The sequence below is a fragment of the Glycine max genome, chromosome 1 (assembly GCF_000004515.6).
Source record: "Glycine max cultivar Williams 82 chromosome 1, Glycine_max_v4.0, whole genome shotgun sequence".
NCBI classification, from domain to species: Eukaryota; Viridiplantae; Streptophyta; class Magnoliopsida; order Fabales; family Fabaceae; genus Glycine; species Glycine max.
The window spans coordinates 54,189,052-54,203,548 of record NC_016088.4 but is presented as its reverse complement, the minus strand read 5'-3'; the positions used below and the strand labels follow the sequence as shown (position 1 = coordinate 54,203,548).

General features: G+C 30.8%; 1 protein-coding gene across 1 annotated transcript; it reads right to left on the bottom strand.

Annotated features, from left to right (window-relative positions):
- Positions 1-2,521: 2,521 nt before the first annotated feature.
- On the bottom strand, positions 2,522-4,309 carry LOC100784129 (homeobox-leucine zipper protein HAT22). The gene is made up of 3 exons (XM_003517316.5): positions 3,622-4,309; positions 3,448-3,527; positions 2,522-3,063 (listed from the first exon to the last, which is right to left on the bottom strand). Exons 1-3 carry the CDS (start codon positions 4,108-4,110, stop codon positions 2,781-2,783), a joined length of 852 nt encoding a protein of 283 aa, XP_003517364.1. The 5' UTR covers positions 4,111-4,309; the 3' UTR covers positions 2,522-2,780.
- Positions 4,310-14,497: the final 10,188 nt, after the last annotated feature.

Below are 14,497 nucleotides of genomic sequence, written 5' to 3'. Positions count from 1 at the left end.
CATTCTGGAAATTTATAAAATAATGATATGCGTGTATGCAGTTGTTGTAGACTTGGAGTTCAACAGGGGCATTGAAGGGGGACCTCATCCGATGATGATGGCGATGGATTAAAATGGTGATGAAAGTGATGATGAGGAGGCAGATTAGCAGTTTCCTGGAAAGTGCCTTTATTTTCCCGGAAAGTCCCTCTCATGATATTTATTGGTCCACAGCATGATGAATGATGTGCGGAATTCAATTCATTATTGTATTATCCTGTACGTATATGGTTTTTGTTTTATTTTTTTGTATGTACTAAGTTTGGTAGATGTTAGGACGTTCTGACTAATCAATAATTAGTCATAATTGGTAGATAGATAAGTCTTCTAAATATATTAATTAAAAATGAATTTTCTAGAAGTGATTAGTTTTATTTTATTTTCTTTAGCTTAAAAGGAATAAATCTCCGAGCGTTACCTTGACTGAAAAATACAGTTGACGGAAAAGACAAAAACGTCTTGGTGAGAATATTAAAATTGAATGGTCTAGTAGTGACTATTATTCTAATGATGATAGCGTGGGGGTGGTGTGGGCAATTAGCGGTGGATGCGAGAGATCTGGACCGTTGATTGTGGGCGGGCACGGGAGAATATGAGATGGCGTTTGAAGTGGAATATAAGGGCTTTTTTTGGGTCCGGGTTTGTGGCAAATTAACCGAAAAGAAGGGGAAGAAGAGCTTTGCTAAAATGAATCTCATGTTAAGATTTGATCTTGGAGTGAGACCAATTGCCCATTGGGCCATCACGTGGGGTGTGACCTACCAGTCCCCTTAAAGGCAAAGCACCTCACGAGACGGCACCATATGCACTTATAATCAACCCTAATTATTTCAAACTCAACCATCCATTTCTTTCTTTCTTTCTCACTCTATGTCTCTCTCATTAGATCCCTCCTTAAGAAACTGATTTCCAGACACAAACACGTGAGCTAACTTCCCTGTCCACACCTTGGACTTTTCCCTAACTTAATCATAACCTCCCATCCCACTCGTATATTCAATTCAACTTTCATAATTTTAAGTATTCTATATTCTATATATACACAACATGTGTATAATAGTATACCAAAACAAAATTGTATAATAGAAACTAGTTAATAAATTAATTGAAATTTTATTTAATAATTTACATGATTATGATTATATTCGAAAAAATTAACTGAAAAATTAGTTAAAAATTAAAAAATTAACTTATTAAATTATAAATATTTAATAAAATTAGTTGTTGAAGTATCTAAAATGACAAATAATAATAAAATCATGATTTGTTTAAAAGAATAATTAATAAATTAGATAAATATATGAAGATTAAAAAAATATAAAAAATTAAAACTTAAAAGCTAATATTTCAAAAAACTACTAAGAAATCACTAAAAAAAATTTACCAGACACTCAAATAAATTTTTCAACTAATAAAAAATTTGAAAACAAACTTAAGATGTCCTGAAGTTAACATAGCCCATGTGTAATAATAATAAGTATAAACGCATGTCTTTATTCAACTTCAACTATCGTTGTTTTAATTTTTTTTTCTGTGCGGGTTTCCTCTCGTTAACTTTGGTATTTCTCCCCAGCAGGTTAAGATATACATAACTAAGTTATCTTACCGGTATTTACAGCTATAAGACAAATTTTCGAGCTAGAATTTGGTAAAGTCTTGTCTAGAATGATAATCTCAAATTCGAACCTGATTCTATAATTTACAAATAAAGTTTGACCTAATGTTGTAATCCACTGTCGCTTTGATATCAGCCATTCTTGGGGTATTTTTTTTATTCAGATTCTTGGGGTATATTTGAGATATTGTTGCTCCGTTGAATTCTACGTGAATGATATAATATTTTTGCCCCCTCGTGGTGTAGAAGAATGATAATTTTCCGCTTTCATTCAACAATGGTACATTTTTCTGAAAGGAACAATGGTACATTAATTATAAATCGTAAACCCAACAGCAGCATAATATTACTGTCGAAGACTTTACCCTAATAATTTTAAGGGAACTCAACTTTGAATTTCACATAATATTACTTGCAGTACCGGTTGATATTTAGATCAACTACGTACCAGTCGTATATATATTTAGAGACAAATTTATAATGAGAATAATTAAGAATTGTAAATATCTAAGTCCTGATCTGTAGTTGATCAGGATTAGTTAATTATAATTTATAAGTTATATAACTATTTAAAAATTTATATACATTTACCTCTTAATTTTAATTATTTAAATATCGTTCATATTTTTTTTCAATAACAATCGTATTTGTTAAGAACAACCACTGATCGAAGTCAGAAGACATCTTACGCATGAGTCCGGAAAAAAGAGATAAATGGAGAAGAAATCAGATTAGCCCCCACAAATCACAATCCTCCAGCTATCTATGAAAGGGGGATAAATGGATGTTTCACAACATTGACATATGTGTATCTATATCTATATACATATACACTTACCATGAGAATTTTATAAATGAACGACAAAAGAAAAAAAATTCTAATTCCTTCATAGATGAACACCTTCTGTAACGGTTTATATAAACATACAATAGATGAAGAAAAAAGCAAAAGATAATTTCAATCAGCAGTTACTATTCTCAACAGTATTAGCTAATTACAGCTTAATTTTCCCTAGCTAGCTAGACGCATCGCCCTCAACCAAAAAAATACAATGGTTGTGGGAAATAACTCTTGCCTTTTTAACCTCTTCGCCCCGAATGAATAGTGAAAACCTAACCACAATAATCAACATGCTGCTGAAGGATTGGCGAAGGGGTTATAGAAGTGAGGCTTGGGAGCCATGGAGAAGGGGCTTTTATTCGAACCGTTATCGTTAACGCCACCGAGCCTGTCGCAAGAAGGGCACATGGTGAGTGTGGCAGCAGGCATAGGCATGTACAAGGGTTGAGCTAGTTTCAGTGCCTTCAGCTCTTGCAGCTCCTTCTTTAACCTCCTGTTTTCGTCCTTCAATGTTTCACAGCATTTCTTTAAGAACTCACAGTCCACCTCCGTTTGCTTCAGCTTTGTTCTGCAACACACACCCCAAAATCTTAATATACCACAAAGTCATGTTATTATCTTATGAATTTATCAAACTTGTGAACCACACAAATTCAATATTAATAAGCCTTTCTAATTAGACAACAACCAGCAAATGATTGTAGGTGTTAATTAATTAATTAAATTGTTTAATATTTGTAGAACTAAAGCTTTATCGTTCCACACGTACGGATATTATTAATTTGTGCTTGATAATTATACATACATACACACACACACATATATATATATATATATATATATATATATATATATATATATATATATATATATATATATATTATGCTTCTTTTTAATTATATACATGAACACGTAGTTAATAAAACATTTTTTGTGGTGCTGTTTGATGTACCTGGCTCTCCGATTCTGGAACCACACTTCAACTTGTCGAGGCCGGAGATTTAACCGTCTGGCTAAAGCTTGTTTCTGTTTCTGTAAATTCAATAGAAGAAAGTAATACTAATTAAATTTTGCACTAAATAAATAGAGAGCGGATATAGAGATTAAAAAGCAATTAATTACTTACGGGGTTGAGAGTGCTGTGTTGTTTGAAGCTCTCTTCTAGCAGTGCAGATTGTTCTTTGGTGAGTCTGAGCTTCTTTCTAGCATTGGTTCCATCTTCGTCTTCGTCGCTGACTCTTGAAGAAACCCTCTCTTCTGCCTCTACCTCTATGTCTTCACAGCTAAGATCTCTCTCCCTCTTAACGACCCTCCCAGTTGAGAAAGACGAAACAACGCTGTGAGGTGATGTCTGTCGAGACAACTCAAGAGGGTCCTCACAATAAACGTTATTTCTAAGCACTTGCTTGGTCACGTGGTAACTCTCACCGGACAGGCCCAACGTTAGAGACGGTTCATTGGGGGGATAAGGTTTCGTTGGCGTTGGCTTAATAACACAAAGATGATGATCATCATCAGGCTTGGTGGATTGAGTGGTTTCCTTTACAGTAGCAGTCAAAGAAAGCCCTAGAACGAGGTGAAGGCCTGAGCTATTGGCATCCTGGTCAAGACCCATTTCAGAGAATAAAACGGTGGGTTTGGGGGGGAGAGATAGAGGTACGTATCAGTTAGAAAATTATGGATGGTGTGTGGTGGTTTAAAGGCTCATGGGATTGAAAGGGTCTTAAGAAGAAGAGAGAGGGAATGAATAGGACCTTTTGTGGGGGCGTTGGGTGGGTGGGTGGGTAGCTATGATTATTGTTAATCAAAGGAAGGAATGAGTAGAGAAACGAATCTTGATATATATTGGAAAGAAAAAAGTTACACAAACATCCAAACAGTGTTTATATCTCCATTAGCCATCCTTTTAAATATATTATTTTATTATTTCAATTAGCCATCCTTTATTATTTCAGGTGTTGGGTGGGGGTATCGTACGTGTATCACTGCCCTATTGGAAATAATGAAAGTCGGTGTACGTGTATCACTGCCCTATTGGAAATAATGAAAGTCCCTTGTAGTATATCTCTTGTTGCTTAGGTTGACCATACATTTGAGCCCAAGTAGTACTGTTACGTCCATTATAATTATAATAACAGACAAAATTGGAAAATCCCTTCTCTCCAATTCCTGCGATTCTACAGTGCACACATGAACCTGGTTACCATCGCTACCAAAGGGTGTACCATATATACATATATACTATTAACACACTTTCTTTACCTATATATGCTTCCTTTCGTATGTAGTAGTTTCACTTTACATATTGTACCAATTATTGGCCCCCTTTAGTCCTGCTTTACTCGTGTCCCAGCAGCTTTTATTTATTTATTTCTCTTTTTTTCTCTCCTACGTTTATTCATTTTCTCATCATTGTTCTTTGCATTTAATTTATTTTCCACGTTACCCCTCCCCACCTCACTCTCACGCCCACACATAATAATATAAATGATAAATTGTCCCTGCATATATGCAGTGGCACGTATACAAAAGATTTTTTCTTAAGTTATTTCGAAAGTTTTAAATATAACGCAAAAGCCAAAAATGAAGACATGATTGGGAATAGGTGTATAATATAGTATGTATGCGTCACAAAGTTTTGTAACTATAACAGACCCACATGAACTGTCTCCCACTTCATGCCTGGTTGAACTAGTTAGAGATGGGTACCATGTCGCTTTGCTTACCAATCTTTCATACTTTTTAATGAATTAGGAATGCGAGGGACTGTGGTTGGGCCTTTTTTCTCTAGCTTATAATGAATGTGGAAAGATTAGAAAGGGATGTGCACTACTTGTTTTTGTTTCCAATAGAAAATGAGATAAAAGTAGGTATAAGACACAAATGGAGTTTCAAAGAGTTAATGGTGCCAGAATGTGATTCATCAACAAGAATCCGTATCTTTGCTTAACTAGAAAGTTGACGTGGAGTGTTTGGGACCTACTTTTCTGTATTAGTACTATAAGCACTTCCAATAATGCATTGTCGGCGATGCTGAGCAGAAGTTAGGTCACCCATTATTAATGATAAACCTAAAACAATTAGTCAGGAAATAACGGCGTTATTACCACCATGCTTTTACTGCACTAGCTACTTGCCACACATCATCAAAAAAAAAAAAATTATCTAGTTTTATTTTCATGGATATTTAGCATGCATCTCTCCTTAGTTAATTAAAATAAATATATGGACCACTCATTAATTGTTGATCATAATGGAATGCATGATAAACATTTTTTTGGTGTAGAATGCATGATAAACATGTTCTCACTGAATGTAATAGGAAATAAAAAACAAAGGGAAAATATCATCATTAAGCTGCTTAATTAAGTGCTAATTAATTGGGAATTGGATTAATTTAAACTAGATCCTTTCTATTAAACCAACAAGGATTCAAGGAAATAATCAATTAATTGAGCAGGATGTTCGATGGGAATAAACTCTCGCATCTTTAGTTTAACTTTAATTGGATGCATCATCATGGTTACACAAAAAGTGGGCGGGGGCAAATGATTATTTTGAAAATAAGAATGCAAGTTGTTTTGCTTTTCGGTACCTGAATCTAATTCCAATCTCCTCTTCGATCACAACAAGGTCAGAAAGCGAGGGGAACACCCTTTTTTTATTTTATTTTTAATGCAGAAAACACGACCTCTCAATTTTCAAACAACAAATAATAGTAAGTTATGCGTGTGTTTATTTACTTACTTTTTGTGTAGGGCATAAGAAATTGTATCTTAGAAGCTTTTAGGCTGAGCGGGTATTTTTGTAGGACGAACTTACCATTTAATTTATTGCGTCATGGATAGGTATTTCTGACGTCAGGTAACTATTTTATTTATTTTAAAAGAAAATAAAATATAAATTGCAAAGAAGGATAGTTCTGCAGCCTACGTACAACACCACAACAACTTTAATAGGTTTGCTTAAAAAAGAAACTCCATTGATTAAAGATATAAGAAAGGCCATAAAACCACAATATTTGAGAGGTGTTCAATGGACTAGATAGATTCTGACAAACATGATAATTCAAATTAAATTAATTAAATTAGTTTAATTAATTGATTTGCTTTACTTTAAACTAAAATTAAATTAATTGTAATCTGATTAAGCTATTTGAATTTAATTTTTTTATTTTAATCTGAATTCATCCAACCATTTGATAATTTTTAAATAATTAAAATTTAAATTTTATATTTTAAATAAGTATTTAAACTTCTGCTTTATTTTTGTCCTTTTTCCAACACTTTTATTTAGTCTTATTGATTTTTTTTAGATAATTTTGTTTATCCAGTTTCATTACTATATTCTAAAAAAAAAGATATTAATAATTAAGACATGTAAATTCATAATTGTAAAAAAACATATAAATTAAAAATAATATCAGTATTATAATTGATTTAATTATTTTAAATTAAATTAATCTTCATTGAATTGATTTAATATGAGTTAACTAAAACAATCTAATTAAATATTATCAGTTGAACTTTTATTTTATCCTAAACAAAAAACTAAATTAAGCTGTGGATCCTTCTGGACTATATGTTTATCATTGAACGAGTAAGATAATCATGTGTGATGTACCAAATATTTCTGAACAGGATTATGCAGAGCTTTTGTCAGCAAGTGGCTGAATACCAAAAAATAAAGTAGATGAGTAACCGCTGCTTTTGTTTTGATTTGGGACCCAACAGAAGTAGATAGAATTTGACTTTGAAACAGTGAACAAATTAAAATTCTAAAGGCAGTGGGAAATGGTTTTATGCATGATGAACGTGAACAATTGAAAATGAGGCGGGATGATTAATATTATATATATATATATATATATATATATATATATATATATATATATATATATATATATAGTACATAGTATATAACAGGTATTATCCTCCGAAATAAGTTAGAGTAGCTTAATGATCACAATATTCATATATATGAGCGTGGTATTGGCATTAATCAAATCACTAGTTTAAGCAATATGCTGATTCCACATCACATCCACAGAAGCACAACAAAGTGAAATAAAAACCAACAAAACCAGTGGTGGTTATCGTGTCATCTCCACCGTCAAGAAAATGTGTAGATAATTAGTAAAACTGTAAGAAAGGAAAGAAAGAAACAGGTGGCGAGCGAAGATGGGGGCACAAGGAGAGTGTACGGGGCAGAGACACATGGGTCCACCAATGATTTGGTATGATGGGCATTTGATTCCGTGGGAGGTAGCTAGATGATTGTGGAGCGTAGAAAGTCGATAGAGGGATCAGAGATGCGAATTTAAGATAAGGTTTTGGTGATGTTTGTTTGTTCCTGCCTTTAAGGCCAACCGACCATGTTGCTTTCTCGGTGTGTTCTTCTCTTCTTCTTTAGGGTTTTCTTTTCTTTTTCTTCTTCAATTTTCAAGTATATGTCTCAGCTCAGCGTGCGTACCAAATGTCCTATTCAAGGAAACAATGGCTTACTCAGCCTCTGTACTACACTGAAGGGTCCACTAAGCAGTAGTGGCACACTATGCCGGTTGCCACACGTCTTAGCCCTAACATTATTTGATACCCCTCTTCTTCTCTTCTCATGTCCATTCAATTTTTATTTGTTTTTACACATTGTTTCCATAGATGTCAAGTCCCGGATCATTCTTTAATCTGTTAAGAGTTAGAATATATAACAAGAACCACGAGATTTAATTCCTAACAAAATATTCTCTCTACCTCCTTTCTTATCCTCCCTATTCTTCCTCTAGATAATAAAAGAAGGTTTGAATGATAACAAAAAGGTAAAAAAAATGGAAATTTTAAAAATAACGTTGTATAATTAATGAAAAATAGGAGGAAAAAAAGAATAGAAAATTCAAGAAACAAAAATATCTATTTTAAGGTTTTTATTTATTTTGAATTTAAAAAAATTTCTCTTTTCATTTAAACAGAGTATAGAATCCAGAATATACCGTAAAAATATTTAAAAAGAAATGAAATAAAATGTAATTAAAATATAAAATTAAATGAATATAAAGTAATGTGTATATTGCTATTTATTACACTATTATTCTCTAATTTCAGTCTGTAAAGTAAACCATTTCAGTTCGAATGGATTTAAATTAATGCGGATATAAAACTAGCTATGCACATGTAAGTTGGTGTATAATATGCATAATAAAGTAATAATCTACAAACTTGATTTTAATTCGTTAATGAGGTTCTCATGTATTATATTAATTATAACAAACATATAAATCATATAGAAACATATGGCTATTTAAAATATTTAACTAAAAAACAATTTAATTAATAATATGTTATTTATATTTGGATTGAGAAATCAGATTATTAGTTTGTCTGACAGAATCTATATGCGTATTTGGAAACAAGTTTAAAGAGGATAAAACATGTCTCAATTTAGCGTTTGATGTAAAAGTTAATTACTGTGAGAAGTATTAATAGAGATGCTTGTATATGAAGTTTCGGACGTGGTTTCAAGCATAGCCTCTCTCTCTATAGACCAATTTAGGGTTGATTTGCCTTTAAGATTACTACACGTTTAGTATTTAACTCAGATTCGTTGAATCATATATCAAAGTACACATACTAATTTAAACATTCTTGTTATACTATTTATAAGAGGAAAATGGCTTATGGTAATATAATTTATATTCCTTTTGACCTCGCTTAATATTTTTTATTGCATTAATTAAGTTAATTGGTTAAATTATGAGATGAATTGTGAGTGTTTTTAATTCGATTTTCAATAATTGTATTTTATTTTTTATCCACTTCTCCTTTTCTCTTGTACTAGTAAGATTTATTAATTATAAATCATTCCGAATTATATATATATATATATATATATATATATATATATATATATATATATAAACAGTACCAGATATAGTAATACTAGCTTGAAGCGAAGCGGCGCTAGCCGGCTATGGACGTGACCACGGTGTTCCTGCAGCTCCTTAAAAAGTGGATATAGAATATTACTCTAGTTAAAAAGTACAAACACATATAAGTGGGCCTTATCTGAAAAACTAGTTGATAAAAGTTTATCTGATTATATATATGCCTTTGCAAGTAGAACTGAGAATATTCGAGGGAAAGGACAACATAAAGGAGAGTTTTGAGTTGCTCCTAAATTGCATATTTCTTTTAGAGCTCTATATTATGAAATGTACAATACCTTTATAGTATTAAAAATATAAAGATAAGAAGTAATAATGTAATTCATGTTCATGTAATTGAAATGATGCAGATTTAGCCTATTAAGGATTGATGAAAATTAGTACTCTGAGATACTTGTTAAAGAATTAGAAGTAAAAAAAATCTATTGAAAAGTGTTATTAATACATGTTCATCATGATTTTCAGTATATTTTTTTATTAAAAAAATATATTTATTGATTCTTTAATCAATATCTTAAAAATGCTGATTTGTCAGTCTCTTAAAGATTTAGTATCTCTTTTCCTATGTTAGATGTTATTTCAAAAACAGTGATTTTTTAAAATTGTTATTATATTTAATAAAAATTGATGGAAACCTAAAAGTTAAGGATGAAACATAATGGTAATTAGAGACTGCCCCTTGAAAGAAAGATAAGCATTTAATCCTTGTAGATGGTGTTTTTAGAAATACTCCAACTATATAGTTCTTCTGGAAAAGAACCAAAATTGAAGAAGATTTGATTCCTATATTCTGAGTAATACAGGTAACAATAGACATTATATAGTGTTTTCTTTCGAGGTATTTTTCATATATGATAATTTTATTTAAGAACGATGAAATTATTATAAACTATACTTTTTTTAAAATATTTAATTTAACTGAATTCAGAATTTGAATTCAAAACTTTTTTTTTTATAAATTTAGATTGTCTGATCAACTCAATTTTATAAAGAATTGACTCGTATATATACACACATAAACACTCATTCCTAAAGATTTAGTGCTTATATATAGAGTTGTGGACTGTTTAACCGAGATAGGTGATTATGATAATGGCACTTAAACACTTATGTCTTATCGGATTAGTGCTTATGGGATTGTGGATCATCCGATCAATTGATCAGTGCTATGAATGGTCGACTCCTACATACACATTTAAACACTCGATCACATCTAAAAGCTTAGTTCTTAATGGGTTGTGAATCCTCTAATCGACTGTCATACCAAAAGATCGATTCATATGTATACTCTTAAGCACTCATGTCTAAAGTCTTAGTGCTTGATAGGTCTTGTATAGTCAACCAAGATCGCTCTACAAAGACTGTTTAATGTTGAGAATATTGGACCGATCACACTAAAACCAATTGGTCCTCTAATATCAAACCTCAAATCACCTTAGATCCAGTCACATCCCATAAATAAGAGTGACCCCTCTTGTTATCACAAGTTCACATAGAGCCTCTGATTTTGCGGCCTCCAAAATCCGAACATGAACAAAATTAAAACAATCTCAATTAATTGATCACACGCTGAGATAGCATTATGTAGTTTTGATGGAGCTAGCTAGTTGGGTATTTCGAGTCGTGAAGGGGGGAGCATCGAACAAACGCACCGACAATAGATAAAGCACAAAAGGTTTTAGGTTGCCCCACTCCAAGTCTCTTTTGTAAGACTTGCACACATAACCATGATGCTTGCGTTTAAAAGAAGTGAAAAGCAGAGAGAGCCATGTCACACCTCCACTTCGCAGCACTATGTGTGTGAGTGTCAAGATTCAAGAACATAGAATTAAGGAAAGAATTTTATAACAGGGTCCCACGGAAAGGGACACTTTGAGAGGTGGATATATCATCATGTAAACATAGTCCAAAAAATTAAAAAGATTGACATGGTTACATATATAGATACTAGATAGGGGGGTGAGGAGCAAAAACAGTTGGAATGCTTTGCCGGTTATATTGTGACACAAAGTTAAGGCAGCAGGGCCCCATTGAGGGCAAACGGTGCATATTATAGGAGGCCCTCACACAGTCGCAGAGAAGCTGGGCATAGTTGGATATTATTGTCCGTGGATGAGTTAACAAGGTTTGGGGATATGAATATATATGAACAACATCTTAGGCGCATGCATGCTCCACCATCATAAAATGGGGCAATATTAAAGATTTCCAAAATGTTTATTTTAAATATAGGATGAGTTTTTTTAACTTAAAAAATATAACTTTAAAATAAGTATTTTTTAAGAAATAAATAAGATTTTTTCATTGAAATAAACAAAAAAAATTATTTTTTAAAACAAAAGTAATTTAACCAAACATACTAAAAAAATAGAAATTTTTTTATTTTATTATAAAAAGTGCTTAGTACAACAACATAATAGCTCTTGTATTTTTTATTATATTAAACTAATTATCCATTACAGATTACACAATGCAAGGTAAAGTAATAATAATGAGTAGTTTATAATATAATACTAAAGAATGATATCATAATATATATACTTGCTTTGTGTAAAAAAAATTCCAAAGCATCTCGTAACCGAAGATTAGATACTAATCTTTTAAGATATAATGAAATCTATTTAAATAGCTATTATCTTGTTTTATGAACTTGTAGATTAAAATTATCATTTCATAATTAAAAGACATGATTATCTATCGATAAAGACGTCGTGTTGGTGCTTCATAATCATATAACAATTATGGACAACATATTTGCACTAAACATATATTTAGATTATGCATTGGACTAAGCATTCAACTATGCTCTAAAAAAACTAGATGAAAAGTTTAAGTCAACTTTATGTTTTTCATATATTTATGCATAAAAGTTGTAGGCAGCAAAAATAAGACATGTATAAAAATATAATGCTCTACAATTTTCATTAAGCTATCCAATTGTTTTTGAAGTATTATTAAAGAATTAACATAAAAAAGTATGAGTATTAAGAATTTAAATTAGAGAGTAGCTTTTTTTATGTCTTTTTAATTTCTCCCAGACTAATCTATCTATTTTTTTTAAAAAAATTCTATATGATTCCTCACTTATTTTGTATTAAAAAAATTTGAGACTGTTGGGTACCCCACCCACAATATTAATTAATGACTCCATTTTCTTTCGTGCGTTGCTCAACAAAAGTGGGTCAGGACTCAGGATGGAGAGGATGATACATAAGAGACAAGATAAATCTTCATCATTTGGGAGCAGACCCGTGGCCATGGCATTCAATTATTTTCAATCTGAATTCTATTGCACACTGTTCTGAAATTATGGTTAAGAGGAAGTTCAATTAACTTTATTGTTCTAGGTATTGTGGAAGAAGTTGTAATGAATAGGAGGTTTGGATGCAATTTTTGGTGCATTTAATTTAAAATGTGTAATTTTGTTATCTAAATTTTTTAAAAGTTTTTTGTTATCTAAACTTTTAAAAAAATTATTTATATATTATAGCTCGGTGTGAAACGGGACAATCAAACGCAAGAGGAAACAATAGAACATGGGACTTTTGTTTCAGACATTATTTTCTGATGGGCTAACTCAAGAAGTCAGAAAGATAGATGATTACTTAGATGGAGTGATGACCCAATTCTATGCCATATTAATATTGAAGGCGATTAGGAGTACACGGTTTAAACCAAGTCTTGAGAAGTATAATTTTTTTTTCTTAATTACTATTTTATTCATTGAATTTGGGAGGTATATCTTTTTACTATTTCAAATTTAAAAATATTTTTTCTCTAAATTTTAATAAATTATTTTTTAGTATCTCGCATACTAAATTGACACTTTTGATAATTTTTAATATTTTATAATAATTTTAAAATACAAATTCTAGCCAACTAAAATATAAAAATTAATTTATGATAACTAAACATGTATATGTAAATAAATCTTTAGCATTTTATTCCTATACTTTTCTTATGTTAATAGTTTTAGATGTTTAATTTCCATCAAATAGCAATGTTAGCAGATAGCAAAGCAGTTATGCTCACAGTATAATTTATCACGTCCTTAAACAGTCTGATGGAATAATTATATGTAATTTCTTTATAACAGTATTTTTAATTCATAACTTATTCAGACCAATTAATAGAGGTGTGAACAATCTGATTTATCATGAATTTGATCTTGGCTAGAAAATTGAAATTTTTTATGATATTGGACAAATTATAATCCGACTTACTTAACCGTCAATCAGGTAACTTCTAGTGGATTTGAGCTAGATGAGCTCATTTAATCCGATTAAACTAAAAATTGATATTTTTTTATTCTAGTTTTAAAATTTTAATATAGTTGAACTATGACTAATGTTTAAATAATTGAATTTTATTTTAAGATTTTTTAATAATATTTACGTATTTGAGATATTTAAATGATTAATTGAATAATAATATTAGATATTTGAATGATTATTTGAATACTTTGCTTATTATTTATATTTATATTTGAATCATTTGAATTAATAAATGTTTTTTATGAAAAAATATATAATTTTTTTAAAAAAAAATTAATTTTTTATTTGAGATTTATTTTTATTTTTATAAATTTGATGAACCAATTACCTAATTCATCACCAACCCATATTAGACTAAATCGAATTGAATTTTTATGAGACCTCTATCAATTGATAATATCTAACTGATTAATTAGAAATATAAAATAAAATACACACAAAATTTTTTCATCAAATTCTTTGATGAGTCACAAATCTAAACTGAGAACTTAGTTGTTATGTTAAAGTTGTTCCTTAATAATAAAAACTAAAATTGTTAAGCAAAAATATAATTAAAAAAACACTAAAAAAATTAGAGAATAAAAGAAAAAAATATTAAACTAAAAAATTAACAAAGCTGAAAAGTGCGACCGTTACGTTTCGAGAGGACCGAGGAACGGGGTAGAAGCGTGACTCGTGAATGAGCACTGCGCGCTTTGTGATTGACTGGGTAACTCAGTCCAAAGTCTTGACTAAAAAATCCGCTTCAGTGTGTTCGTACTCTTTTGGTGGGGAGGGAGAAAGACAAAGCG

What these genes read in the sequence shown, in the direction of transcription:
- LOC100784129 (XM_003517316.5), bottom strand. Translation starts at nt 4,110, where the DNA reads ATGGGTCTTGACCAGGATGCCAATAGCTCAGGCCTTCACCTCGTTCTA. An exon ending in AACACAGCACTCTCAACCCC is followed by an intron (nt 3,528 to 3,621) that starts GTAAGTAATTAA and finishes TTGAATTTACAG; the next exon opens with AAACAGAAACAAGCTTTAGC. An exon ending in TTCCAGAATCGGAGAGCCAG is followed by an intron (nt 3,064 to 3,447) that starts GTACATCAAACA and finishes TGTGTGTTGCAG; the next exon opens with AACAAAGCTGAAGCAAACGG.